Source organism: Garra rufa, chromosome 15, assembly GCF_049309525.1.
Source record: "Garra rufa chromosome 15, GarRuf1.0, whole genome shotgun sequence".
Lineage (NCBI taxonomy): Eukaryota > Metazoa > Chordata > Actinopteri > Cypriniformes > Cyprinidae > Garra > Garra rufa.
The window spans coordinates 4,377,725-4,404,297 of record NC_133375.1 but is presented as its reverse complement, the minus strand read 5'-3'; the positions used below and the strand labels follow the sequence as shown (position 1 = coordinate 4,404,297).

Genomic DNA, 26,573 nt, shown 5'->3' with positions numbered 1-26,573 from the left:
GACCTTTCTGAAGACAGTGCGTGACAAAACCAAAGACACTACTATCACACAGTGTACTAATGGGAACCAAGTTTTGCCAGACCCATCAATGACAGAAATACAAAAGGCTGCATCTGAGCTCACAATAGAATGATTATAGAATCAAAGTATTATCACCGATGTAAATCATGCACTACGGTAAAAGTGTTTTATAGGTCATAACATAATTTAGGGTGAGATTACACACACAGACAACAGTACTTAACATTCACTGTAAAACACAAGCACACCACACACGCAAACTCCTTCTTCACTCACTTTAGCAAGGGCTTAATTCAATCTCTTTTAACAATGTCACCCCTGAATAATTGTTATGTTTGTGTTTTCTTTGATTATTTAGGAGTCCAAGGGCCTAATCTGGGTTCAAAGGTAAACACTATCTGAGATTTGATACACATGGAGAATGTAAGCACAAAATATGACACTATGTAACAAAAATATGACTATGTTGGTTGTTTCATTGGTAAACTCTAACAAAAAACCAAAGGCTTCTGGAAACATGTTAAAACATGAACTCACATTGAAGGCTGTCTAATGTCTGTATGCATATTTGCGAAAAACAATCTGGATTTAACGAGTTATTCAAGGTTAAATCAAAATTTAAGTCATTTGAAGTCAACTTGAATTATTATTAACCCATTCTAATTCAGAAATTGGACATGCAGTTTTTCCATATTAAAAGGGTATTCAATAATAGCGTACACTGTTGAGTTTTTTTAAAAGTGTATGTCTAATATGTCCAAAACAAATGGCATTTTAAAAAGTAAGAGAAAGGTTGATCTTAGCATTAAAGGTGCCATAGAATGCATTGATACAATATTTTAAATTGTTCTCTGTTCTCTGATATCTACATACTGTAGAAGGCATATGGCATAGGAAAGGGCAAAAATTCTCCAGAACAGTTTTACAGGTCCATTTACAACCCTAGGATTTGTCCCTAGAATGAAATGGTCTGTTATTACCTTATTTTGAAGGTTCATGAATAATAATGATGAGCTCTGCTCTTATTGGCTGTTTCACAGACCGGCTCATTTCAGTAGTTCGCACATATATTTAATCATGGAGCTCGAGACGCTATTAATATGCGGTTTATTGAAACTGCCGTTTTGAATGCATGATCATTTTACTTTCACTTTTGTGATCACATGTGCTCTGTGTAACGTTATACTACAGCGGCAGTACTTACCAGATAAGTTTAGATGCTTGTTAGTGATGCTCAGGATCTGTAAATCATTCGCCATCGTCTGTGCAGTCATCTTTCCAGCTCTCCGTTTATGTGGTAAGTGAAATCTTATGTACTGCAATATAACAGGCTACCGCTAGCAGTAAGTTAACCATGTCCCTTCAGTGGCTCGCCTTATTTTATTAGATCGCCTTATTTGTTTTCTTTGCCTTTCTGAGTAAGTTACAGACACCGACCATCCCTGCGTTTTGAGGCAGTTTTCCAAAAGGAACTTTAATTACTCTGTCATTTCTGATTGTACAGATAAAAGCAGTACATCAATCGAATCTGTAAAGGGTCTACTTTTATTTGTATATACTCACAAAAACAAAAAAACATTGTGATTTTGCAAAATAAAGAAAACAAAAAGGGTGTGCTGTCTGCCGCGTTGATCTCTGTGATCTTCATTCACAAACGCGTCATTAAAATAGACTATAACTCAGCCAATACACAACACAGAGACATGAGCAATATATCTAGACAAAGTTTGATATGTATACTTTTAAACAAAGTAAGTGTAGAAATTAACTCAAATTTAATGTTGATTCGGATATAGAATCGAATCTAAACTTCAGGGAAATCAATTTAGAATTAATAGTTTATATTTCCTGACCGGTCGTCCACCGAATCGGTCAAATCAATACACTTTATCAATTCCAAAGTCTATTCACGCTCATTGGCAGGAGCGTAAATAAACTTAAATATTAATTTGGGAAACTAAAGCCAGGTAGCTTGATCTAGGCAAAATAGTACTTTGTGAGCACAAAAGGCAAGACAATTCTCTCAATGAAAACAATGATTTATTGAAAACTACACTAGGATTACAAAGCTAAACTACTCAAAACACGAACACATACAACACACATTCACACGCACACTCATACAGTTTCAGAGATGAACTTTTATGAATTTTGAGAAAACCCAAGACTTGTTATATTACTGTTACTAGCTTCTCAAATCGCAACCTCAGAAAATCATCAAGCAGAGATCTAACTTAAACAAAACGCACCAGATTTCAACAAGAAATGGGAGACCTTGTTTACTTGCTCTTGGCCGGAATGGGGATTCCGTCCGGGCTGGAGGCTCGTCTCAGCGGATGCCCTGGTTGGTTGCGTGCTAGTCGGTCTTTCGGATGACGTCTTCGGGAATTCCTCAGGAGCTTAGAGTAGGGCAACGTGAGTTGCTCTCAGAGTTCGATTGGCGCTTGGGTTGCAAGGCGCGTAGGCTCTGAAGATTCAAACCGGGATGCGGAAGTCTTTTGCAGTTTCTTGTGAGTTCTGGAGGGCAAGAATGCCTTGTAGTTGGAACGAGCAGGCGATCTTCGGCAGAGAAAGTTTAGAGTCTTTCAGGATGTTTCAGGGCTCTTCTCGCTCAGTTCGATCAGTTCAAGTCGGCACTTCAAGCACGATTCAAGTCCGCGCTTCAAGCACAATTCAAACCAATGTTCTGGTTCGGGCCATTAGGTTTTAAGGGGTCTGTTAGACACGACCCTGGGGCTTGAAGACCAATGGCGTTGCCACGGGGGCGGGGTCATGTTTGATGCAATTCCTTCTGGCATGTGACTTATTAGGACACAGATTTATCTTCAATTTGGTTATCGATTATCAAACTACTGCAATGCATACAATATGAAATTCTCATTCACTCAGACAACCTGCATTTGTCATGATCGTTCAAACATAGGAATATAAGGTTACACATGGAATACATACTTAATACTGGGTTAATTAAGGCACACAAGGCATAGTAAAGTACACGATTACACGGCACACATTGAACATAAAGGAAGGAGGGTATCCTATCCCTTTACATAGTAAGTTCGATTGATTGGAATAGCGTTCTTGGTTTCTTTTTTTTCTGTATCATATTTGTTAGCAGGTAACGCACGTAGCGGGGGTTCAGTTTCGTGATGTGTGAAGGGAATTCTGAGGGGGGGTTTCACAGCAGGAAGGCTATCCTGTGATCCATAATTTTTCTTAACTTAATTTGTTAACTCAAGTCACAAGTGGACAAACGGTCCGTTCTTTGGAGGGTCTCAGAAAGGGGGGGGAGATGATCCCGCAGATTTCCCTCTTCCTGTGTCAGCGAATTCTTAGTCATGTGTTGGTGAAGGTGACAAATCTCCATTTGTTTTAATGGGTCTCTCAGCACAAATAGCTAGTTGTTCATTTGATAGGATTATCTTTTATTGCTGCTTCGTTTCCTGGGCGATCAGCAGACGGAGGTTTGGCGTAGACAAAGTGGCACCCAGTGGCTTCGCGCCGTTTTGGCAAATGGTTCAGATAAGAGAATCTTTGAACTTCCTTGGAGTATGGAGATTTGATTCGTTACTTGTTGTTTTGCGTAACTAAAATCCTACATAATCCCCCTCTTGGCTGGCGATGTTCCTGGTGCAAACATCGGCAGACACTGGAACAAGAAGGCAGAGAGAGAGAGAGAGAGAGAGAGAGAGGGAGCAAGGCACTCACAAAACACAAACAACATCTCCATCACTCGCTGAACTCTGGTGCAGGGCTGTAGCTATTGACTGGTAGGGTCACGGTTATTTCAAAACGGTATATGGGATCGTTGGCGAAGGCAGTGTGAATGGGGCGTTTTTCTTTGGTCAGTTTTAATAGTCAGTGGATAGACGGGGCGGCATGGGCGTGATCTCAATTAGATTCGTCGCGTTCTCGGGCTCGAGTTCGGATTCTGGTGTGGGTTTTTCACGGCGAAAAATGCGTGGGACGCCGGAGGTACATTTATTGAGAGACTCTTGGACCGCGCTTACTCGTTTGTGGAGGAGGAAGGCGAGGGTTAGAGTTACAGCGTATCCGACGATGGTTGAGATGCACAATGCCGTGTCGGCGGCGGACCAAGACCGAATAATTGGGGGACCGGCGGGTGGAAGGCGAGCGATGGCTTCCAAAGCCATGTTAACGGGAGTTAAATCAATTAGTTGCAATCCTTCTACCTTGATCCTTTCCTCCAACTCAGGATCGAGGTCAAAGGAATGCTGTTTGAAGAAGGGCGAAATTTCGAGCTCAGCTTTATATTCCTCTTCGGGGAGGTGGTATAGTGCCAGGTCATCGATGTGGAGAATTGAGCCTTTAGGAACCTTGACCCAGAGGGTTTGGTTCGGCAACGTAATACGGGTAGCCGTGTCGTGCTGGTCATACGTCAGGGTAGCTGTACGCACTGAAGTACTGACCAGCCACTGGTTCCCAACAATTTCGGCTTGGGTCTCCTCCACCTGAGACCGTGGCATAGCTTCCGCGGAACAACTGGTATCGGGTCGGATGGATTCGAGGCCGCAAATGCCTTCGGTGTTATCCCGGACAAAGGGTTTACTTGGACATAGATAATGAATATCTTTGGTAAGCGTACACATTTTGAGGTTAGGGGCCAGATACAACTGTTCGTTATTATCGTGGTAGGCTACGACCTCGGGAGTGTGTATTTTGACATAGGTATCCCTCTGCCAAAAGCCCACGTTCACGACGTCCTTTAACCGGTAGATGTTATTGGAGTCAATGATGGGTAAACTGAGGAGAAAGGCTATGTCTCCTGCATCGGGGTCGACATACAATGGGATGGCGCTGCCCAGGGAGTAGGCGAGATGGGCTTGAAGGGGCTTAGGGGTATTAGGTAGGGAGGAATTCTGCCCATGGCTAAACTGTCAATTGAGGAGCTTATCTCTCTTAACATGTCAGTCATGAGATTGGTTAACAATTGAATTTGAGCTAGGTCGTCTTGCACGACCGAAAACAGCTTATTGAGGGCATGGATTGTTTGGTTGAGCAGAGTGCTGTGGGTGTTCAAGACTGTAATGGTGCCGTTCAGTGATTTTCCGAAAGTTTGTAGGGCCAAGCTTTGGACTAGAAGCTGGTGCCGGATGTCGGGTATTTCGGCTTGGATCTCACCCACATGTCGTCTGACTGTGGCCAGGTTTACCGCATTGGCGGTAGTCATGCCGATGTTAAACAGAGTTCCCACAGCAGCGGCAGCTCCTAACAGGGCGCCCAAAAACCGTTTGGAACGCCGGTTGTACCCGCTTAACTCAGCTTGGGTTACGGTCATTTTTTGTAACTGGCGCAGCATGTGTGTCACATCTGCTTGTGCGTGGGCGAAGGCTTCCCGAGTCCAACGGGTGCCTGCCCACGTGGTCTTAGGAGATGGGAGGGTGTAGTGTGCTCGGAAAACGTCGCGGGGGTTGAATCGGACGTACACCTTTTGGGTGTAGGTTTTGCAATTAGTGATCAATAATCCCGGTTGTTCGCGGAGTACGATCCCTGACGCTGGTCCGAGCGTGGCGACTTCTGGTTGGGGTACGACCCCGACTACGCAGAGCAACAGGACGGCGAGTCTGAACATCTTCCTGGTAACAGAGAACACAAAAGGGGACAGTTAGCTATGAGGACCATGGGTGGCGGAGCCGCCTTTATTGTTAACCGAGATTTGTGACAATAGTTTGCTCATAATTTGGCGCACAGTGTCAGTTCCACCTTCAGAATCTAGGCTCAAAGGAAAAATGGGTTAAGTTTTGGTGGGGCCTAGAGGAAAAGGAAAGCGGAAAAAGGGAAAAAGGGAAAAAAACACACAAAGACGTTAAACGAGGTTAGACGTCAGGGATGATCGTCTCCTCGCAGAGAGGCGGTGAGGACAGGTGTAGGTGGTTTGTGTTGTGTTTGTGAAGGGGGTTGTGTGTGTTTTCCTAGGGGGATAAAACAAAACAAAAACATACAAACAAAACATAACAACTTGTGTTAGCGTGAGATGTGGTCTGGGCTTGGTCTGTGTCAGTTGGTTTGGTCTTCCCCCTCTTCTGATCTGTTGGAGCCCCAATGTTTCTTGATCTGGTTTCGATGTACCCATCGAAGTACTGGTTCGTTGCGGCCTTGCCTGATTCTGATTCGGTAGGCAACGGGCGAGAGCTTGTCTACGATCTGGTGGGGTCCAGTCCAGTGAGGTAGGAATTTCTTTGACAGACGATAGGGCCCGCTTTGCCGTGGCTGGGCAAAGCGGTAGTACCACACTTTGTCCCCAACATTGAATTCCTGATGTGAGGCCTTTTGGTCGTAATAGGCTTTACGACCTTCTGCGCTTCTTTGGAGTTGTTGTTGAGCGAATGAGAAGGTCGTTCTCAGGTGTTGGTGCAGTTCTTCAAGGTACTGGTGAGTGGTGTATGCGGTGGCGAGGTTTGTATCTCCGGGTTGGTACAGCAGGTGTAATGGGAGTGTCATTTGTCGCCCCGTCATCATTTCAAATGGCGGTACACCAGTGGACTTGTGTGGGGTGGCTCTGGCAGCCATCAGTACCAGGGGCAACTTAATGTCCCAATCCTTTTGGTTGGCTGCTACATACTTTTTCAGCATGCTGACCACCGTGCGATGAACCCTCTCAACTTGCCCAGAGGCTCTTGGATGGTGGCTTATATGTAGCTTAGCTTGTATCCCGAGCAGTCTCCAGACTTCCTGCATTACTTCAGCTGTGAAGTGGGTTCCTCGGTCCGAGTTGATCCTCAGAGGTAGCCCGAATCTTGAAAAGACGTGATTCATCAGCAGACAGGCAGTGGTTTCTGCGGTGTCATTAGGGGCGGGGAGGCACTCCACCCACTTGGTGAACTCGCAAACCACGGAGAGGAAGTATTTGTTACCTCGGGTTGACCGCGGCAGAGGTCCCACCCAGTCTATCTGAAGGTCTGACCAAGGGAAGGTGACTCCTTTCCGTTGTAGTGGTGCTCGGTGATTTGAGTTTGCTGGTTGGAACTGGCAGCAAACGAGGCATCCCTTCACGTAATCTGCAATGTCTTGCTGCATTCCAGGCCAGTATGCCACCTGTTTCAGCGTATCGTAGGTGGCCTTTGCTCCGTGGTGTCCAGCACATGGGACATCGTGAGCGTGCGCGAGCATAATCCCCCTTTGGCACTGAGGGACCACAAGCTGCGGCGCAGTGAGTGGCTCAGGGATGTATGTGAGGAGACCGTCGCGTAGATGCAGCATGTGCTTGATAGAATGGAGCGTGCGGAGGTCGGAAGACCGTGCTAGGTCGGAAGGAGAGATAGGGTGGTTTGTTGGATCGGAGATATGAGAAATAATAGTCTGTAGTATTGGGTCTGAGGCTTGGAGGGTGAGTAGGTCACTTGGACTGAACTGTGGGGATAGTTCGACATGGGTGGAGGCGGGGTTGTGGTTGGCATTGGCCTGTTGGCGGCGGGTAATAGCGGAGACAGCGGGGTAGGGTGCAAGGGGGGGTGGGGTCCACGCTTCTCCATGCAGTGCACCTGTTTTAGCTAGTGCATCAGTTTGATCATTAAGGTCTTTGTCTTGGCCTGGTTGTCGTGAGTGGCCTCGGACCTTCTTCCAATACACGGTTATATCATGGTTTAGGATGATGGCCTCGCATGCTTGGAATAGCTCTTGATGCTTGACAGGTTTGTTGTTGGCAGTCTTGTATCCATTTTGCTTCCATCCAGCCAGGTGGCATGTGAAGCTCAGGCGAGCGTAGTTTGAGTCAGTGCAGATGAGGAGTTCTTTGATGTTGTGGGATGCAGCCAGCTGCAGCGTGATGAGGATGGCTGCCACCTCTGCATATTGAGAGGAATGCGGGCCTAGTTTGAAGTGTTGTGGTTGGCAGGGGTTGTTGTTGAGCCAGACCACGCCAGCGCCCGCTTTCAAGGTTCCTTGGTTGTTGTAGGAGCAACCGTCGACATAAGCAGTGGGCATGCCTTCGCACACATTCTCATCAAAGTATTTGTGGTTTGTAAGCAGTGGTTGCGCTGGTTCGTTGGGCTCTGTGATTGTGCATTGTGTATCGCTGGAGCAATTCTGGCAAGCTGCAAGTCCATTACCCAAAGCTGATTTGTGGTTTTGGGCATATCGTGCCTTGACATCGCGTCCTTGAAGCGTCATCAGCCAGGTGGCTATGCGTGCGTTTGTTACCACGCCATCTCGGATTCGTTGGCTGTTGAGGAAAGTCACGGGTTGGTGACAGGTTTCTATGATGACTTTCTGGGCTCCAATGTAGTTAGAGAAGCGTTGAATGGCCCAGACGGTGCACAACAGAGCTTTCTCACAGTCTGAATATTTGCATTCAGGTGGTAACAGTGTTTTACTGGCGTAGGCGACCACTCGCTTGTCTTTGTCATGTAGCTGATATAGGCCTGCGCTGAGGCAATGTTTGGAAAAACCTGCTTCCAGATGGAATTCTTTTCCTGGGTCTGGGTAGGCTAGACAGGGAGCAGAGCACAGACGTTGTTTAAGCTCGCTCATCGCTTTGTCCTGGTCTTCCGTCCAAATGAAGGGTTCATCTTTCTTGAGGAGAGATGTGAGTGGTCGTGCAATGTCAGAATAATTTTCAATGAATTGTCTCGAATAGTTGCAGACTCCCAGGAAGCTTCGCAGCTCAGTGATATTAGTGGGGGGTTTTATGGTTTGGATTGCTTGAGTGCGGCTGGATTGCGGTTCGATTCCTTCTCGTCCAACAAGGAGGCCGACATAGTTCACTTTGGTTTTGCACCATTGTCCTTTGTGGAGTGCAATTTTGGCACCTGCTGTAGTCAGCTGATTTAGGACGTGGTCGATTTCCTTTAGATGGTCTGCCGCGTTGGTGTTCTGCAAGAGCACATCATCAACATAGATTATGTTGCCTCTGGCATCAGGGCAGGCTTTGTTTAGAAAGATGTTGAATTCAGCTGGTGAGTTGGCATAGCCGAAAGGACACCGCGTGAAGGTATATTGTCGGTTGCCAAAATTGAATGCCAGCTTGTGTTGGTCGTCTGGATGTACGGGAATGGTCCAAAATCCGGAGGCAACGTCCATAGTGGATAGGATCGTGGAGCCTTTGATTTTGGGTATTTCTTGGTCCAGTTGTGTCATGGGCCATCGTGACAGGGGTACCTGTTTGTTCAGTTTACGATAGTCAATAGTAGGCCGCCATTTGCCGTTAGGCTTGAGAACTGGCCAAATAGGTGCAGAGTATGTGCTGTTGCAGGGGCGGATGATTCCCTTTTCTAGCATGGAGTCGATGATTTCTTGTACCGACTCATATGATGCGATAGGAATTTTGTACTGGCGCACATATGTGGGTGGTGCACTTGGGTTTGTCGGAATGCGCACGGTGTGGATGTTGGTTAGGCCACAGTCCAGAGAGTCCTTAGCAAAGGAGTCTTTGTATTTATGTAGGACTTCTTTGAGTCCCTGGCGCTCAGCGTCGCAGTGGAGGGCGTCTGCTTCCTCCAAGATCTGTTGGATCTGTGCGTTGAACCCGGGGTAGGGTTCATCGGTGGGTTGTGTGTTTAAAGAGCTCTGAGCCATGAGGGTCACTTGTTCTGCTTGTGCTGTCAGAGGTTGGGAGGAGACAGCGTAGACTGCCAGGTGTGTGTCATCGGTCAGCTCTGAACGACAGACGCTTTCTTTGGATACAGGCAGCACAGATGTGATGGAGATAGTTCCATGCGGTTTAGTGAAGACTACGGCATCGTCCTCTTCGTCTGTCAGCAGCTGGGCTGGTATGGGGCCTATGACAGGTACTGTTAGCTCAAAGTCATGGAATTCTTGGCTGATGAGCCATCCCACGTGGCTGGCTTTAGAGAGTTTGATGTCTTGAGCCGTGCAGTTGTTGACCAAGACGTATACGGAGCGGGATGACACTTCCATGAGGGGCGTGGCTTCCAGGGTCAGACCTAGCCTTAGGTAGGTCCTGGAAGGATGGAAGAAACCTAGTTTGCTGTTCAGAGCTTGTCCTGGTCGCATGTTCAGGCGGACGCTGACGCTCTTTCTGTAGGCAGGTATGGTGACTTCCTGTTCGTTAATCATGGCACAGGCGTCCGGCACTGTCTGACCAGATTGAAGGTTTTGTAGGTTGACAGTGGGGTTCAGTCGGTGTGATGCTTGCAGGCCGGCCCGTGGAAGTTCTCGTAGCTTGGGTGTGAGGTAGGTCTCTTCAGGAGGGAGCTGGTGAGGGTTTTGAAGTTGCCCCCTCCCCCTTTTGTTCACGTGAGGTTCCAGGGACGGGGGACCCGGGCCTGCTTGGTAGGGGTGAGGCCGGGGCCCGTCGGGTCCTGGTTGGCTCAAGACGCAGCTCATAAGCGTGTTTGAGTTCATCTCTGACACTTTCAGCTTCTTCTTTTATGTCGTCCAGCTGTTGAGTGAGGTAACTTAGTTCAGTCCTTGCCTCGTTCAAATGAGTTTCGAGGGCTTTAATTCTGCTGTTCTTGTCTTTGAAGTCCAGTTGTGCCTTTTCTAGTAGCTGTTCGGCGTACCGGAGCTTGTCGCTGACTTCCGTGTAGGCTGCCTTTGCTTGTTCCATTTCTTGGGCGGTGGTCGCCAGAGTTTCTTTCAGTTTGTGGATCTCCTCAGTAGTTCTGGGGTTCGTTCCGTCGGACCATTCCTGATGGTCTTGAGCCTCCAGTTCAAGCTGTCCGATGCGTTGTTGTGCGCTTTTCAGCTCCTGCTGGAGATGGGCGGTTTGCCTGTCACTCAGTTTGAGGGAAGCGATGAGGGTGTGACTCAAGGAACCGGTGATCTTGGCTAGCTCTTTGTGTCCATAGCTTTGGCTGGGATCATTCTCCATGATGCCTGTTAGGTTGTTGTCCAGTTGGTCTTGTGTCTGATATTTGACAGTTTCGGCGGCTTTGGGTAAGAGGCTGTCCGTCATGGCGCTTAGCCAGATTTCCAAGTCCTCCCAGTGGCCAACGGGGTCTGTGGTGCGAGACATGTTTTGATGCCGCGAGGGGGGACCAAACCGCTGACTGACACAGACCTGAAGGAGAAAGAACAAACAAAAAACAAAAAAACAAAAAGAGAAACAAACAGACAAAACTGGAACAGGGGTGTGAGTGTAGTGATGTCAGATGTAAGTGGTGTCAGGTGTAAGTGGGGTCTGGGCGCGTGGTATGGAGGTGAGCGTGTTTCTCCCCACAGGTGGTTCGCTGGTGTGTAGCCTCCAGCTAGTGTCGCTTTGACGAAGGTGAGGGGAGGTGTCACGGGTGTTGTAACTGAAAAGAGAAAAGAGACAGAAAAGAACAAACAGCAGGGCCGGCGTGGTTGGCTGCTTCTCCTTTTCCTGAGACAAGAGAGAGAGGAGACAACACAAAAAAAAAAACAGGAAAAAACAAAAAAAAAACAAACAGACTGTGCACTTAGGGAAAGGCAGGAGGAGGAGAGAGAGATTGGGGCTTCGCCACGCCTGGACTATGACTGCTATTGCAGCTGCCTCCGGGGAAGGAAGCGTACGATAACAATGACAGTGTCGGCCCTGCAGCTGGTAGAAGTGACACTGTACACCAAACAGAGAGTTTCTGCTGACGGCTTCACGACCGGTGCCTATCGACCTTTGCTGTGCTCAGTGGGGCTTTATCTGTGGTAGTTCAGATGGGGAAAAGAAGGGAGAGTTAAACACGAGTTTAAATGACAACCTCAGGTTGACTGGTATCGATTAATTGTCTTTTAACAGCCCAAATTCTCTGCTTGCATGATTTTCACAGGCACAATTGAGGAAACAACAGGTCCATCCCAGAGGAGAACGGTTAGAAGGAGAGAGAGAAAGGAGGGAGTGAGGGGAGAGTTATCCAATCGGAGAGTGTGGTTTTGCTCCCGCCCGTCTAGAAATGTGACCGGTCCTACCAGGGAGCTTTGCTTCACCGAATAGATTTATGTTTACATTCAATAGTGATGGTTATAAGACTCGATTGTGTAATACTTGTTAGTGTTTTAATCAGTGGTTGTGATCAATTAATCAGTACAAACAATTGAAGTTAAGGATAAGGAGTGACTATTGATTGAGAAATACTTAGTTCTTGTTTCAAATCAATGAACGACTGTTTCTGTTTACAATTTTGAAGACCTCATCAAAATCAGTCAAGCCACCGTCATGTTACTGCTCAAATGTGCATCATATGACATGAGAGTGGAAAAGCAAAAATTAAAAAAAAAAGTTTTATTAAAAAAAAAAAAATATTTTTATTTTATTGTGATTAAACTTAAAAATCAGAAGTGTTAAAATTATAAATTAAATCAATTACTTGATTAATTAATTTAAAAACATAACGTAAGCCTCAATTTCAGAATTAAAGATCAATAATCTTAAAGTTAGGAATTAAAGTTGAACAATCACAGTCCAAAATTTAAAGTTCAAGATGTAAGATTTAAAAGAAAAGAAGGAAACATAACAAGAAATTAATTTTACATAAGTTTTCCACTTGGAGATGACAGGTGGTGACCAAACCTTAATAATGTCTCATTAACTTGATTACTAATGATCAACATCAAATCAAATCAAAGAAATGTACTGTAGCAAGGAGATGTTGTTATTTATTAGTATTGATCAAAGTAACCAAATTAATCAGCTTTAACCTGGTATTTGATTGCAAAGCTCTCCGCTTGGGGTATTTGGACAAATACGCACACAGCAGGGAATGGAGCTTTAAAATCAAATACATGCAAATAGACAAACCACAAACTATAATGTAATTTCGAGATTCTATAATAATATGATATAGTAATGATAATGATTCTGATGGCTGGTTACAGTCGCATCAAGAAGGGACTTAAATTTAAAATGAAATCGTCAGTATTCCTGTCAGATGGGGAGAGCAAAGACCAAAGGGAATCACTGTGCAGTGATATGAAGTTATGAACTTTGAGAAGTGAGAGCCAGACAGTTAGACAGAACGTTCAGCAGCTTGAGATTAAGTCACTCAGAAAGCGTCACACACACTGCTTCAACTGTTACGGATCCAAAACAATCGCTATGTGCTAACTGCTATTCCTCAAAGCTAATGACTGTTACATCGGCTTGAATTAGCTTTAGCTAGCTTAGCTGTTTACAATGTGCAAGGGCGAACTGCGCCTGCGCACCGAGACTTTACCCGGAAAAGGTTTGTTAGGACTTCCGGGCCGTTTCTATGGCTGCGGAGATACAGTCAGCATGAAGTTCAGCAGTTTTAAATACCATGCATGAAATGGCAGCGCATTTCGGATTTGCACAACAAATAAGCACTATTTAGATTCTCATCTTATGGCACTGGATCATCTCAGCTCGTTAGAGTGAGGCACATTTATCCACAGCTTTACTGCGAAAAAAAATACACAAATTGTGTGCCGTTTTAAACAACACACAGCACATGTGGCCTGAACCACTTAATTCTATTTGATTAAGGTTTCACAGTACTCCCATAGAACTGACGCTTGTGTGCTCGCTTTACGCGGCGCGTCTCAAGTTTACTAGTTTTAAGCAAATATTTGGTAAAAGAACGTTAGTTAGCTATTCTAGCGATCTTAAACGTGGGAGGTGTGTAACGTTAGCCTAGTTGAAAACAACAGTGGAACACGCACCGCGTTGCCAGGCTACAGAGCTCTATTTAACAGAAAAACAAGGAATTCGCTTACTTTCCTATTCTTTTTGTCTCGGCGGACCATTTCTAAACGTTTAATCTGTAGTTTAAATTCTTTAGAAGACAACTCGAGGCACACTTTTCACTCAATCCAAACTGTAGCCACAATAAAACTTGTTAACACAATAAACTGTTTCACTAATCTGGTCTATTTTCTTCCGGATAAAAATAGAACAAATACATACAGAATGACTTGAATTTTATATCACAAAGTACAATATGCCCGCTACATTCACTCCACCATTATGTAGAAATTAACTCAAATTTAATGTTGATTCGGATATAGAATCGAATCTAAACTTCAGGGAAATCAATTTAGAATTAATAGTTTATATTTCCTGACCGGTCGTCCACCGAATCGGTCAAATCAATACACTTTATCAATTCCAAAGTCTATTCACGCTCATTGGCAGGAGCGTAAATAAACTTAAATATTAATTTGGGAAACTAAAGCCAGGTAGCTTGATCTAGGCAAAATAGTACTTTGTGAGCACAAAAGGCAAGACAATTCTCTCAATGAAAACAATGATTTATTGAAAACTACACTAGGATTACAAAGCTAAACTACTCAAAACACGAACACATACAACACACATTCACACGCACACTCATACAGTTTCAGAGATGAACTTTTATGAATTTTGAGAAAACCCAAGACTTGTTATATTACTGTTACTAGCTTCTCAAATCGCAACCTCAGAAAATCATCAAGCAGAGATCTAACTTAAACAAAACGCACCAGATTTCAACAAGAAATGGGAGACCTTGTTTACTTGCTCTTGGCCGGAATGGGGATTCCGTCCGGGCTGGAGGCTCGTCTCAGCGGATGCCCTGGTTGGTTGCGTGCTAGTCGGTCTTTCGGATGACGTCTTCGGGAATTCCTCAGGAGCTTAGAGTAGGGCAACGTGAGTTGCTCTCAGAGTTCGATTGGCGCTTGGGTTGCAAGGCGCGTAGGCTCTGAAGATTCAAACCGGGATGCGGAAGTCTTTTGCAGTTTCTTGTGAGTTCTGGAGGGCAAGAATGCCTTGTAGTTGGAACGAGCAGGCGATCTTCGGCAGAGAAAGTTTAGAGTCTTTCAGGATGTTTCAGGGCTCTTCTCGCTCAGTTCGATCAGTTCAAGTCGGCACTTCAAGCACGATTCAAGTCCGCGCTTCAAGCACAATTCAAGCCAATGTTCTGGTTCGGGCCATTAGGTTTTAAGGGGTCTGTTAGACACGACCCTGGGGCTTGAAGACCAATGGCGTTGCCACGGGGGCGGGGTCATGTTTGATGCAATTCCTTCTGGCATGTGACTTATTAGGACACAGATTTATCTTCAATTTGGTTATCGATTATCAAACTACTGCAATGCATACAATATGAAATTCTCATTCACTCAGACAACCTGCATTTGTCATGATCGTTCAAACATAGGAATATAAGGTTACACATGGAATACATACTTAATACTGGGTTAATTAAGGCACACAAGGCATAGTAAAGTACACGATTACACGGCACACATTGAACATAAAGGAAGGAGGGTATCCTATCCCTTTACATAGTAAGTTCGATTGATTGGAATAGCGTTCTTGGTTTCTTTTTTTTCTGTATCATATTTGTTAGCAGGTAACGCACGTAGCGGGGGTTCAGTTTCGTGATGTGTGAAGGGAATTCTGAGGGGGGGGGTTTCACAGCAGGAAGGCTATCCTGTGATCCATAATTTTTCTTAACTTAATTTGTTAACTCAAGTCACAAGTGGACAAACGGTCCGTTCTTTGGAGGGTCTCAGAAAGGGGGGGGAGATGATCCCGCAGATTTCCCTCTTCCTGTGTCAGCGAATTCTTAGTCATGTGTTGGTGAAGGTGACAAATCTCCATTTGTTTTAATGGGTCTCTCAGCACAAATAGCTAGTTGTTCATTTGATAGGATTATCTTTTATTGCTGCTTCGTTTCCTGGGCGATCAGCAGACGGAGGTTTGGCGTAGACAAAGTGGCACCCAGTGGCTTCGCGCCGTTTTGGCAAATGGTTCAGATAAGAGAATTTTTTAACTTCCTTGGAGTATGGAGATTTGATTCGTTACTTGTTGTTTTGCGTAACTAAAATCCTACATAAGTTTTACCGAAAACAAATATTCTGTGATAAAGTACCCAGACAGCAGCTGACTCCGTGCCGGATCCGTTTTCAAACCGGCAAATCCGCATAACAGTCGCATCTGTTTCAGTGCTGTAACACGGATTCGGCCCGAGCCCGGGTTTCAGTCGGCAGGAACAACAGTCGCAGAGCGGACCCGGGCCGCATCCGTGGAAACGAGCCCAGACAGCAGCTGACTCCGTGCCGGATCCGTTTTCAAACCGGCAATTCCACATCCGTTTCAGTGCTGTAACACGGATTCAGCCCGGGTTTCAGTGGGCGGGAACAACAGTCACAAAGCGGATCAGGGCCGCGTCCGTGGAAACGAGCACGCTGTTTTTTTGAGTTCAGAAGACGATCGAGACAGATACAGACATAACGTTATGCTCCTACCTCAAAACTCCTACCATTAACTTCACCAAGGTAAGTCACACGGTGTGATCAAACTGTTCTGTTAATAAATGTATTTCTTATTATGTTGTGTACGTTACTCCTTAACTTAAAGGTTTGGTGTTTTTATTGCTCCTTAGATCGGTGTTGGATTGTAGCTAACTAATTATGTTATCAGAGGGATTGCTAACATGAAGACGGCAGGCCCACAGGTATGTAATTATATGTTATTAACGAATTTTAACTGCTTATATTTGTTTTTAATGTTTAAGATTGCTGGGTGGTTAGTGGTGATGGGCTAACAACTATGGTAACGGCTGAGTACTAGCTAAAACATATCGCACACCCTTTAGGCTGAATTTATTTGATCAAAAATAAAGTAATTGTAAGTAAAAGTAATTGTTTTGTGTGCTGGTGGGCTATGGAGTACACAAAGCAAGAAAAGTTTAAAAACAGCCTTTTAATCCACAAAATGAATACAAGGAATCAAGGAGAGGTAGCACATCTAATAGAAACAGAAACAGGTGTGTGGAGTTAATTGCTAATTGACTAAAGAGAACAAGAACAGAACCAATTATGGGAAAACACTAACTAAACCAAAACAGATCAAACATGTGACAGTAATATTGTTACAGATTATTACACTGTGAAATAACTATATCCTATTTTAATATATTTTAAAATGTAATTTATTACTGTGATTTTTTTAGCATCATTACCCCAGTCTTCAATGTCACATGAATGATCGTTCAGAAATTATTCCAATCATAAATATGTATAGCATATATCTATTATAATATCCTGATTTGCTGCTGGATTCTTATTGGTACTTAGTTATCAAAATTTTATGATTCACAAGAACATGATTTATTTAAAATAGGACCTGAAAAAGAACAGCGGGCAGTTTAACTGTTCAGAACAAACAAGGGACTCATGAATAACTATCAATAAACAAACAAACAAAAAACAGCTGTGAATCATTTAGGCAACAACACAGTATTAAGAATTAAACGTATGTAAACTTTTGAAAATGGTATTTTTTATAAATTCAACTATTTTTGCTTGTGGACTGTATGTAAACATTTTATGTGAAATGTCTGATTCAGGTCAGTAATAAAAATGACAAGCATTTTGTATAATCTATCTTATTTTGTTAAATAATTAACATTTTGCATATTCTGCAAGGTGTTAGTACACTTAGATCAAAAAAGTTCATCAAAATTTTCCATTCCTTTTGGTTTTAGGAAAATTTTGATGGAAGGTTTTGAAAGGTTTCACTTCAAATGTTGACTCCTGTATATATATATAGAGAGAAAGAGAGATGGAGAGATGGTAATAACATTTTTTTCCCAATTTTAATCTTATTTTTAGAGACAACGAAAAGGAAAGAAATGTCTGGAGTCAGAAAGAGGGCTTGCATTTACCTTAAAAACGACATTGAAGAAGAATATTTCAACTAGAACCAACTCAAGCACACAATGGTGACAACACATTTGTAGTATAAGAACTTTCCCTGTGGTAATTATTCAGTTTCTTTTCATTCCCATTGTGTAGGCTTGTGACTTGTTTTAATCTTTGCAAATATTTTGTACAGTAAGTAAGCACTAGAATTAGAGACATGTACTACTTGGAATAGTGTTTTAAATAAATGTTAATTTTTCCTTTTGTGCAAAAAAGATCAAAATGAAAGAAAAAATGCAAAGTGGACCATCTTTTGCTCTTGTTTTGTGTAGTAATTCAGTTGTTTTATTATGAATATGCTGCTGTGTTTTGTCTTGTTTTCTAGTATAAATATCTAAATATACTGAAATTAAGATGCCTATACCTGACAAGTAAAATCACTTAAGATATTAAGTCTTGTTTTCTAACAAAAAATATTCAGTAAAATGTTCAGTAAAATTATTGTCTATACATCTAAATCAGTACTTTTAAAGTTTTTGTTGATTTAGAGCTTCATTTTACAACTCAACAAAAAGGTGGTATAAGACAGTAAGATAATTATGCATTATATAAGATGCTTGTAGTCACTATAAAGTCATAAATATACTTGTATGCTTTGTCTTATCAAGTAACAACAAAACATGCTTTTTCTGTAAAGCTGCATTGATATATGTATTGTGAAAAGCGCTATACAAATAAACAAATTGTATTTAAATTCTAGTTGTGTATACAATTTGTGTTTGTGTGTGTGTAGGTCTATTTATATATAAAAAAACGAGCTGGCCCAGATCCGGCATGGTACTGAACCAGATCTGGCATCGTACTGGCCCAGATCCGGAATGGTACTGGTCCAGATCTGGCATGGCACTGGCCCAGATCCGGAATGGTACTGGCCCAGATCCAGCATGGTACTGAACCAGATCTGACATGGTATTGGCCCAGATCCGGAATGGTACTGGCCCAGATCCGGCCTGGTACTGGACCAGATGCGGCCCACGTTTGGGCCAAATCACCATAAAGGACTCCACATCTGGCCCGGGGCTGGCCCAGTTCTGGTCCAGATGCGGAAAAACGGATCCGTGCTGGTATTGGCCCGTTGTGCCGTACAAAACCGGCCCGAGTCCGTTGCGCGGATCTGGCCCAGAACTTGCGATAGGTCTGGGCCAGATCTGGGCCAGATGATTTTTGCTATCTGGGTAATCAATATGAAACCAACACGATGTCCAGTCTCTCCTGTCTGCTTCATTATTTTTTAATTAGATCACGCTCACGAGCTGTTCGCTATTCGTATTCTATTCGTGCACTTAACATCTCCTGCACAACCTGGAACATAACATTTATTCCCGTGATCTGCCATTTTTGCTATTGCTGGCTTTGTTTTTGTTTTTTTCACAATAGCCTAGCTGCAGAACTTCTGATGATTGGGCTATGCAAATGTTGGGGGCGTAACTATTAATGATCGCGACTCTTACGTAATAGTCACTGTTATGTTAGGATTAGCCTAGGATTTTTCAGTGGTCTTTTGCAAACACCAGATTTATAAAAGAAGGAGGAAACAATGGTGTTTGAGACTCACGGTATGTCATGTCCATGTACAGAACTGTTATTATTCAACTATGCCAAGGTAAATACAGTTTTCCATTCTATGGCACCTTTAAATCATATACCCCACAAATGAAATATTTAACCCATTAGCAGTTTTCTACGCCAACCATGCACAGTCCTAAAGACCCCCTTACCTAAATCGGAAAAATAAGGGTTAAAATAACTTTCCGTTACAGTGGTGAAGATTGAACCTGTATCTTATAAACACAACATAGTTCTCATTTTGATCTTCAATGTTGGACAAGACCTGACTAAACCAGAAAAGGCTTGAAAATGAACTTCTGAGCCTGATCTCCAGCGTGTGGCTCTGTACCCTGGAGGGTTGTAGTTTCCTATCACCTGCATCTCAACCTGGCAAAGAAAGAGCTTTTTTTTTCTTCCCTGCCACCCCAACTCTACAAGACGATTTGTTCAGAAATGATGGAGTCATCTTGAATGACTAGCTGAGCTTAAAGGACCACACTGCAAATGCAGCTTGATCATGCAGGTTTGTACAGCTCAACATCAGGAAGATCAGGACCTTCTTAATGGAGCTAAATTTAATTTATATAAATAAATACTGTATGTCTGCTTGAAAGAATGTTGTAATGCAAGTTGTTATAAAGAATGCTGTCGTTTCTTTTTGAGAAGTGGTTTTATTTAATTTTAAGATAAAAAAAAGACATGTTATGTGTCACAGCAGTTAAATCTATGTCTATACTGCATCATATCATAATATCATTCCTATTAACAGGTTTATGATATTTCACAAAGAAAAAATTCTAATGAAACTCTAATCTGGCAGAAATTATGCCTCCAGGGGAGGACTGTAAGACCCAAAATGATCTTCCCACAAAACCAAACTTCAGGAACTCGCACAAAACAGATGCCATGCAACAAGGAAAAAGAAAAAAAAGAAAGAAAACTATTTGCTCAACTGTCCCTTCACCCCTCCTTAAGCCACCCTCCTCACTAAAAAATGAGTAGTGTTAAGAACTCAAGTTACTACATTTGTGTCTCAGTGCAATTGATAAAATGGTCTCAATTTTACAGCAGTCACTCATTATGAGAAAGCAACTTTTTAAGAATTGTGTTCTGAAGGGGTGTGTCTCCCTCAGCATATGATGAGAATGTTTTCCTATTTGCGGCCAGGTGTGCCCTCGGGTCATGAGATCCTAACAAGTCAAAAGGTTTTTATTTTTATTTATTAAGATTTATGTTTTTATGACCGATTTGAAGATTTCTTTGTTCTAGTCTGGATATATAAGTGAAGTGGCATTATGGTCATTCGGAATTCTGTAACCAGAAAACCCAACACTGTGTGTGTGAGTCTTTGAAGCTCTGCACTAGAACTCTCACATGCTGTTGTGGGTCTCCTTGGTGTAAATTATGCATACCTTTTCATTTTCAAATGTGTAATTGTGTTACACTTTGTGGTCATAGAATACACTTTATAGTTGTTTGTGCTACTACAGTCGTTGCCAAAAGTTTTTAGAATTACATAAATATTGGAAATTGGAAAAGTTGCTGCTTAAGTTTTTATAATAGCAATTTGCATATACTCCAGAATGTTATGAAGAATGATCAGATGAATTGCATAGTCCTTCTTTGCCATGAAAATTAACTTAATCCCGAAAAAAACTTTTCACTGCATTGTTAAGAAGGCTTCAGGGCGTCCAAGAAAGTCCAGCAAGCGCCAGGATCTTCTCCTAAAGAGGATTCAGCTGCGGGATCGGAGTGCCACCAGTGCAGAGCTTGCTCAGGAATGGAAGCAGGCAGGTGTGAGCGCATCTGCACGCACAGTGAGGCCAAGACTTTTGGAAGATGGCCTGGTGTCAAGAAGGGCAGCAAAGAAGCCACTTCTCTCCAAAAAAAACATCGGGGACAGATTGATCTTCTGCAAAAAGTATGGCGAATGGACTGCTGAGGACTGGGGCAAAGTCATATTCTCCGATGAAGCCTCTTTCCGATTGTTTGGGGCATCTGGAAAAAGGCTTGTACGGAGAAGGAAAGGTGAGCGCTACCATCAGTCCTGTGTCATGCCAACAGTAAAGCATCCTGAGACCATTCATGTGTGGGGTTGCTTCTCATCCAAGGGAGTGGGCTCACTCACAATTTTGCCCAAAAACACAGCCATGAATAAAGAATGGTACCAAAACACCCTCCAACAGCAACTTCTTACAACAATCCAACAACAGTTTGGTGAAGAACAATGCATTTTCCAGCACGATGGAGCACCGTGCCATAAGGCAAACGTGATAACTAAGTGGCTCGGGGACCAAAACGTTGAAATTTTGGGTCCATGGCCTGGAAACTCCCCAGATCTTAATCCCTTTGAGAACTTGTGGTCAATCCTCAAGAGGCGGGTGGACAAACAAACACCCACTAATTCTGACAAACTCCAAGAAGTGATTATGAAAGAATGGGTTGCTATCACTCAGGATTTGGCCCAGAAGTTGATTGAGAGCATGCCCAGTCGAATTGCAGAGGTCCTGAAAAAGAAGGGCCAACACTGCAAATACTGAATCTTTGCATAAATGTCATGTAATTGTCAATAAAAGCCTTTGAAACGTATGAAGTGCTTGTAATTATATTTCAGTACATCACAGAAACAACTGAAACAAAGATCTAAAAGCAGTTGAACAGCAAACTTTGTGAAAACTAATATTTGTGTCATTCTCAAAACTTTTGGCCACGACTGTACATGGGCACATTGGCTAATCAAATTTATTTTTTAAAACACATGATTGCTTTGCTGTAAGTGTTGTTTAAAAGGCAATCCATGTGTCTTGTGTAAAGTTAGAAGAACTGTAATAATGGAAAGGTCCAGTAATTTTAAGTTGCATGTGTGACTACATTCAATTTGTTTGGCTCTTACGTGAAACACTTGGCTATTTCAAATATAAGTACAGTAATCCATGTGCAGGAGCATAGAATTGCCATGTGTCTACAATGTTATTTTCAATTGCATTATCCTTTCTGAATGGGCTTCTAATTGTTTAATTATGTGATTGGCATGATATATTTTTACCTGACAAATAAAATGTTATATTTGATTTATTCTGGTGTTTCCACAAATCTGTGTCCATCAACGTAATAAATACGTGCCAGGGTTCACGTATTGAACTCCTGTTTTAGCGCCACTTAGTGGACATTTATTTTTTAACCCTTGTGTGACCCTATGGACATTTTTGTCCATTTCAGTTTTGTTTTTTGTTATAAGTGTACCTGTTGTTATGTGGGAGTGTTCTAACTTTTGTTTTGTTGCAGTTACTCACTAGCTCATCTGTAATCAACTGGTTAATTGATGTCACCTGAAGGGAACCATTTTAAACTCCAGGACACATGCTCTCGCTCTCTCTCTGTGGCAAGCTTGGCAGAGTTGGTCCCGTTTTGTCACAGTCCCCCTTTTTTTTTGTTGTCTTTTGTCATTTAATAAACTTCTTTTTTATTTGGTAAACTCGTTTTGTGTCCTTGTTGTTGCTTCCCTAGAGTCAGGGTTGTAACATAACGGGGGCTCGTCCGTTTCTTTTTTTTTATACTTTGGGACTGTGTTTTTTTCTTTAACCTTTTTTGATTATGTTTTGGTGAGTATGGTTGTTAGAGTATTTTTTGTGATTATGCATGGGTTTGCCCGGTTAGATAGGGTGAGAGTTCCAGCTGGGTTGAATATTCAATCCTTCCTTCGGTTCACTCTTTTGTCATTTTGCCCTGTTTTATTTTCGAGATTATTCTGGGTGGAGACTTGTTCTCTGTCAGGGTAAGCATTTCGCAACTGTTTGATCATTGATCATATGGTCTACAGTTTTGTTTTTGTTTTTTTGCTTTTAAAGCCGCCTCGTGCCTGGTACACCTCAGAGATAGACAGGGATTAGAAAATGTTAGGCAGGTATCCGGGTGTTTCTCATGTATTTTGTATTTAGGCTCAACAACCATGCTCACTTTTGGAGGAAGTAAGAGGAGAATATTTCAGTTGGGTGAGTTAAAAGTTCTGCCATTTTTGTGTTTGTTTGGTCCATGATCCTAACTTTAGTGTGCAACTTTTAATATTATATAATAATAATATATAATATTAAATAATAATATTATAATATTTATATATAATTATAATAATATACAATAATATTAGTGATTGTTAACTAGTAGCATTAGAGAGCTGTTGCTTGTTTGGGTCTTTTGTAGTTTACTGGGTTATTTAGTTCTACTTTTGGGGTTAAAGCTTTAAAGATATTGTGTGGTAGAGTAAAATATGCTGTTTCATATTATTATTATTATTATTATTATTATTATTATTATTATTATTATTATTATTATTATTATTATTATTATTATTATTATTGTAGTAGACATGTGGTATTAGCTATACATTTTGTGCAGGAAGTAGTAAAAAGGGCTCCAATTGTGCTTTATGTCTTTGTTCTTTGCACTTTAGTTTAGTTGGAGTTGAGTTTAATTATGGTCTCTTTAGAGGATTTCCTAAAGGAACCTTCAGATGAGTTGCTTGAGCTATTTACAAAAGATCAACTCTTGCAATTAGCCTCTCATTATGATATTACCATTACTAGTAGTGACAAGCGTTTAAAGGATAGTGTAAAGGATATCATCAGACATGTGTTAATTGATAAGTGTATTTTGAATGTTAGGCCAGCCTCCTTGCAACCCATGGTTGCTCCTTTGTCTGAAGCTGCAATTCAGTTTAGGCTTAAGGAATTGGCTTTACAGGAGAAAGAGCTAGAGGATAAGGAGAAAGAAAGGCAGTTTAAAGAGAAACAAATGTATCTTGAACATGAACGGTTTCTTAAGGAGTTTGAGTTGAAAGTAGCTTCTGAAAGACCAGCTCCTAGAGGTGGTGTTCTTTTGTTTGATGTTGGTAGCCATATTAAGTTAGTGCCTCCCTTTTCTGAGAGAGATGTTGAGATATATTTTTCTCACTGGCGACCACATCTAAGTGGCCTAGAAATGTGTGGACTTAACTTTTACGAAGTGTTTTGGTAGGTAAGGCTCAGGAAGTTTACTCTGCTCTGAGCCTTGAGAAGAGCACTGATTATGATGAGGTTAAAGCAGCTATACTGAAGGCATAGTGCTTTAAAGTCAGTGCTTTAGAAGTTGTGTCAAACTTGCTCATCTCACTTATGTTGAGTTTGCAAAGCAGAAGGAGAATCTGTTTGATCGGTGGTGTACATCTCAGAAGGTGGAAAGTAAAGAGCAGCTTAGATAACTTATTCTGCTTGAGGAATTTAAAAACAGTCTGCCTGAGGTTGTGTCTTTTTATTTAAATGAGCAGAAGGCAGTAACTTTAGAGCAAGCTGCAATCTTGGCAGATGAGTTGGTATTGACTCATAAGGTAAGTTTTGCTGAGAAACAGGCAGAGTTTCAGGGTAAGGGCCAGTATAACAGGTCCCGATTTGGGAAGTTTTCTGCTTCGTCTCCTGTTAAAAAGTTGGCTAGTTATTGTTCAATTTCAGAAAGGGCTTTTTTTATTGTAAAAAACAGGTCATCTTATTGCAGATTGCCCTGTTCTAACTAAGAAGCAGAAGTCCACAAAAACTGTAGCCTTTGTAAGTTCTCCAGTGCCAGCTCTACATCTGTCATCCTCACTTGCAAATGTTCCATCTGAGAAAGTGGAATGCAAGAATGGTGAGTTAGCTGGCTCATCATCATTTTTGATGGATGGTTTTGTATATCTGTCTTCTGACCCTGGACATAGACAAGTTGTCAAGATCTGGAGAGATACTGGTGCTTTTCAGTCAGTGATTCTTCGTGATGTCTTGCCCTTCAATGAAAAGTCAGCTCTGGGTTCAGAGGTAATTGTTAATGGCTTTGGTGGATTTTTGTCTATGCCTTTGCACAATATTAATCTAAAATCTGATTTAGTCTCTGGCAATGTTATAGTTGCACTTTCTTCCCATATACCTATAGATGGGGTGTCCTTTATTCTGGGGAACGACTTAGCTGGGGGTAGAGTGCAAGCTGTTCCTGAAGTAACTTCCACTCCCTGCAAGTCAGACAGCCCAGATGAGCTTGAATTGGCATTTCCAGAGACATTTCCTGTTTATGTCATGACTCGTGCCATGTCGGCTAAGACGAATGCTGAAGGCAAGTCTTCTTTAATTCAATCAGAGATTCCTCTTTATGATACTTTTATGGCCCAAGATGATGTGAAACTCACAGGGTTTGGGAAAGACATTTCCGTCTCGGAACAGTTGATGCTTGAGCAAAAGCAAGATCCTACCTTGTCACCTATGTTTGAAGATGTGGTACTAGATGAAGCATTATCAAATGTAGCTTCTGGCTATTTTGTTAGTGATGGAGGTTTTGATGAGAAAGTGGACAGATCCAAAAATGTCAAGTCACGATGACTGGAGTAGTGTGTTTCAAGTGGTTGTTCCAAAAGTTTACCAATCTGATATTTTATATCTTGCTCATGATCATTGTCTATCTGGCCACTTGGGTATCAGGAAAACTTTTGATCGTGTGTCACGGCATTTTTTTCTGGCCTGGGGTAAGGTCAGATGTGGCTCAGTATTGTAGATCATGTCATGTTTTTCAGATTATAGGTAAACCTAACCAGTCTATCCCAGCAGCTCCATTGCATCCCATTCCTGCCATAGGACAGCCATTTGAAAACAGGTTATGATTGATTGTGTTGGACCTCTCCCACGTACCAAGTCAGGTAATCAATATCTTCTCACAATTATGTGTGCAGCAACAAGGTTCGCTGAAGCTGTCCCATTGCGTAAGATTACGGCCCCTGCTGTTTTAAGAGCCCTTGTTAAGTTTTTCACAGAGTCGTTCAGTCAGACCAAGGGTCTAATTTCATGTCTCGTCTTTTCTCCCAGGTGTTGAAGCAGTTGTCTATTCAGCATAAAACCTCATCTGTATACCATCCAGAGTCACAGAGGGCACTTGAGAGATTCCATCAGACTCTCAAAACTATGCTGAACACTTACTGCAAAGAGATTGAGAGAGACTGGGATGATGGCGTTCCACTGCTTCTCTTTGCAGTTAGAGAGGTGGTTCAGGAATCTCTTGGTTTTAGTCCGGCTGAGCTTGTGTTTGGCCATACTGTTAGGGGGCCTTTGAAATTAGTAAAGGAAAAGTGGTTGGCTCTTGAACATTCGACTCCTACTAACCTCATGGACTATGTGTCTAATTTTCGTTTCAGACTGAGTAGGGCCTGTGACCTGGCCAAAGCGAATTTAAAAGCTGCTCAGGGGAAGATGAAGACATGGTATGATCGAAAGGCTAAGCATCGGGTATTTTCCACAGGAGACCAAGTGCTTGTGCTTTTACCAGTACCCGGTTCTGTGTTGCAGGCTCAATATAGTGGGCCGTACATCATTGAACAGAAGGTTGGTGAGTGTAACTATCTAGTTACCATATTCAGACAGTATGTACAGAGGTCAAGGCTG

At 42.5% G+C, this 26,573-nt stretch overlaps 1 protein-coding gene across 1 annotated transcript in view; it reads left to right on the top strand.

Annotated features, from left to right (window-relative positions):
• The window catches only part of ido1 (indoleamine 2,3-dioxygenase 1), a 216,330-nt gene that overhangs the window by 137,118 nt on the left and 52,639 nt on the right, over positions 1 to 26,573 (top strand). The window contains exon 6 of the mRNA XM_073819055.1: positions 9,956 to 9,962. Within this exon, the coding sequence (XP_073675156.1) occupies positions 9,956 to 9,962 (7 nt within the window). The remainder of the gene's footprint in view (positions 1 to 9,955; positions 9,963 to 26,573) is intronic.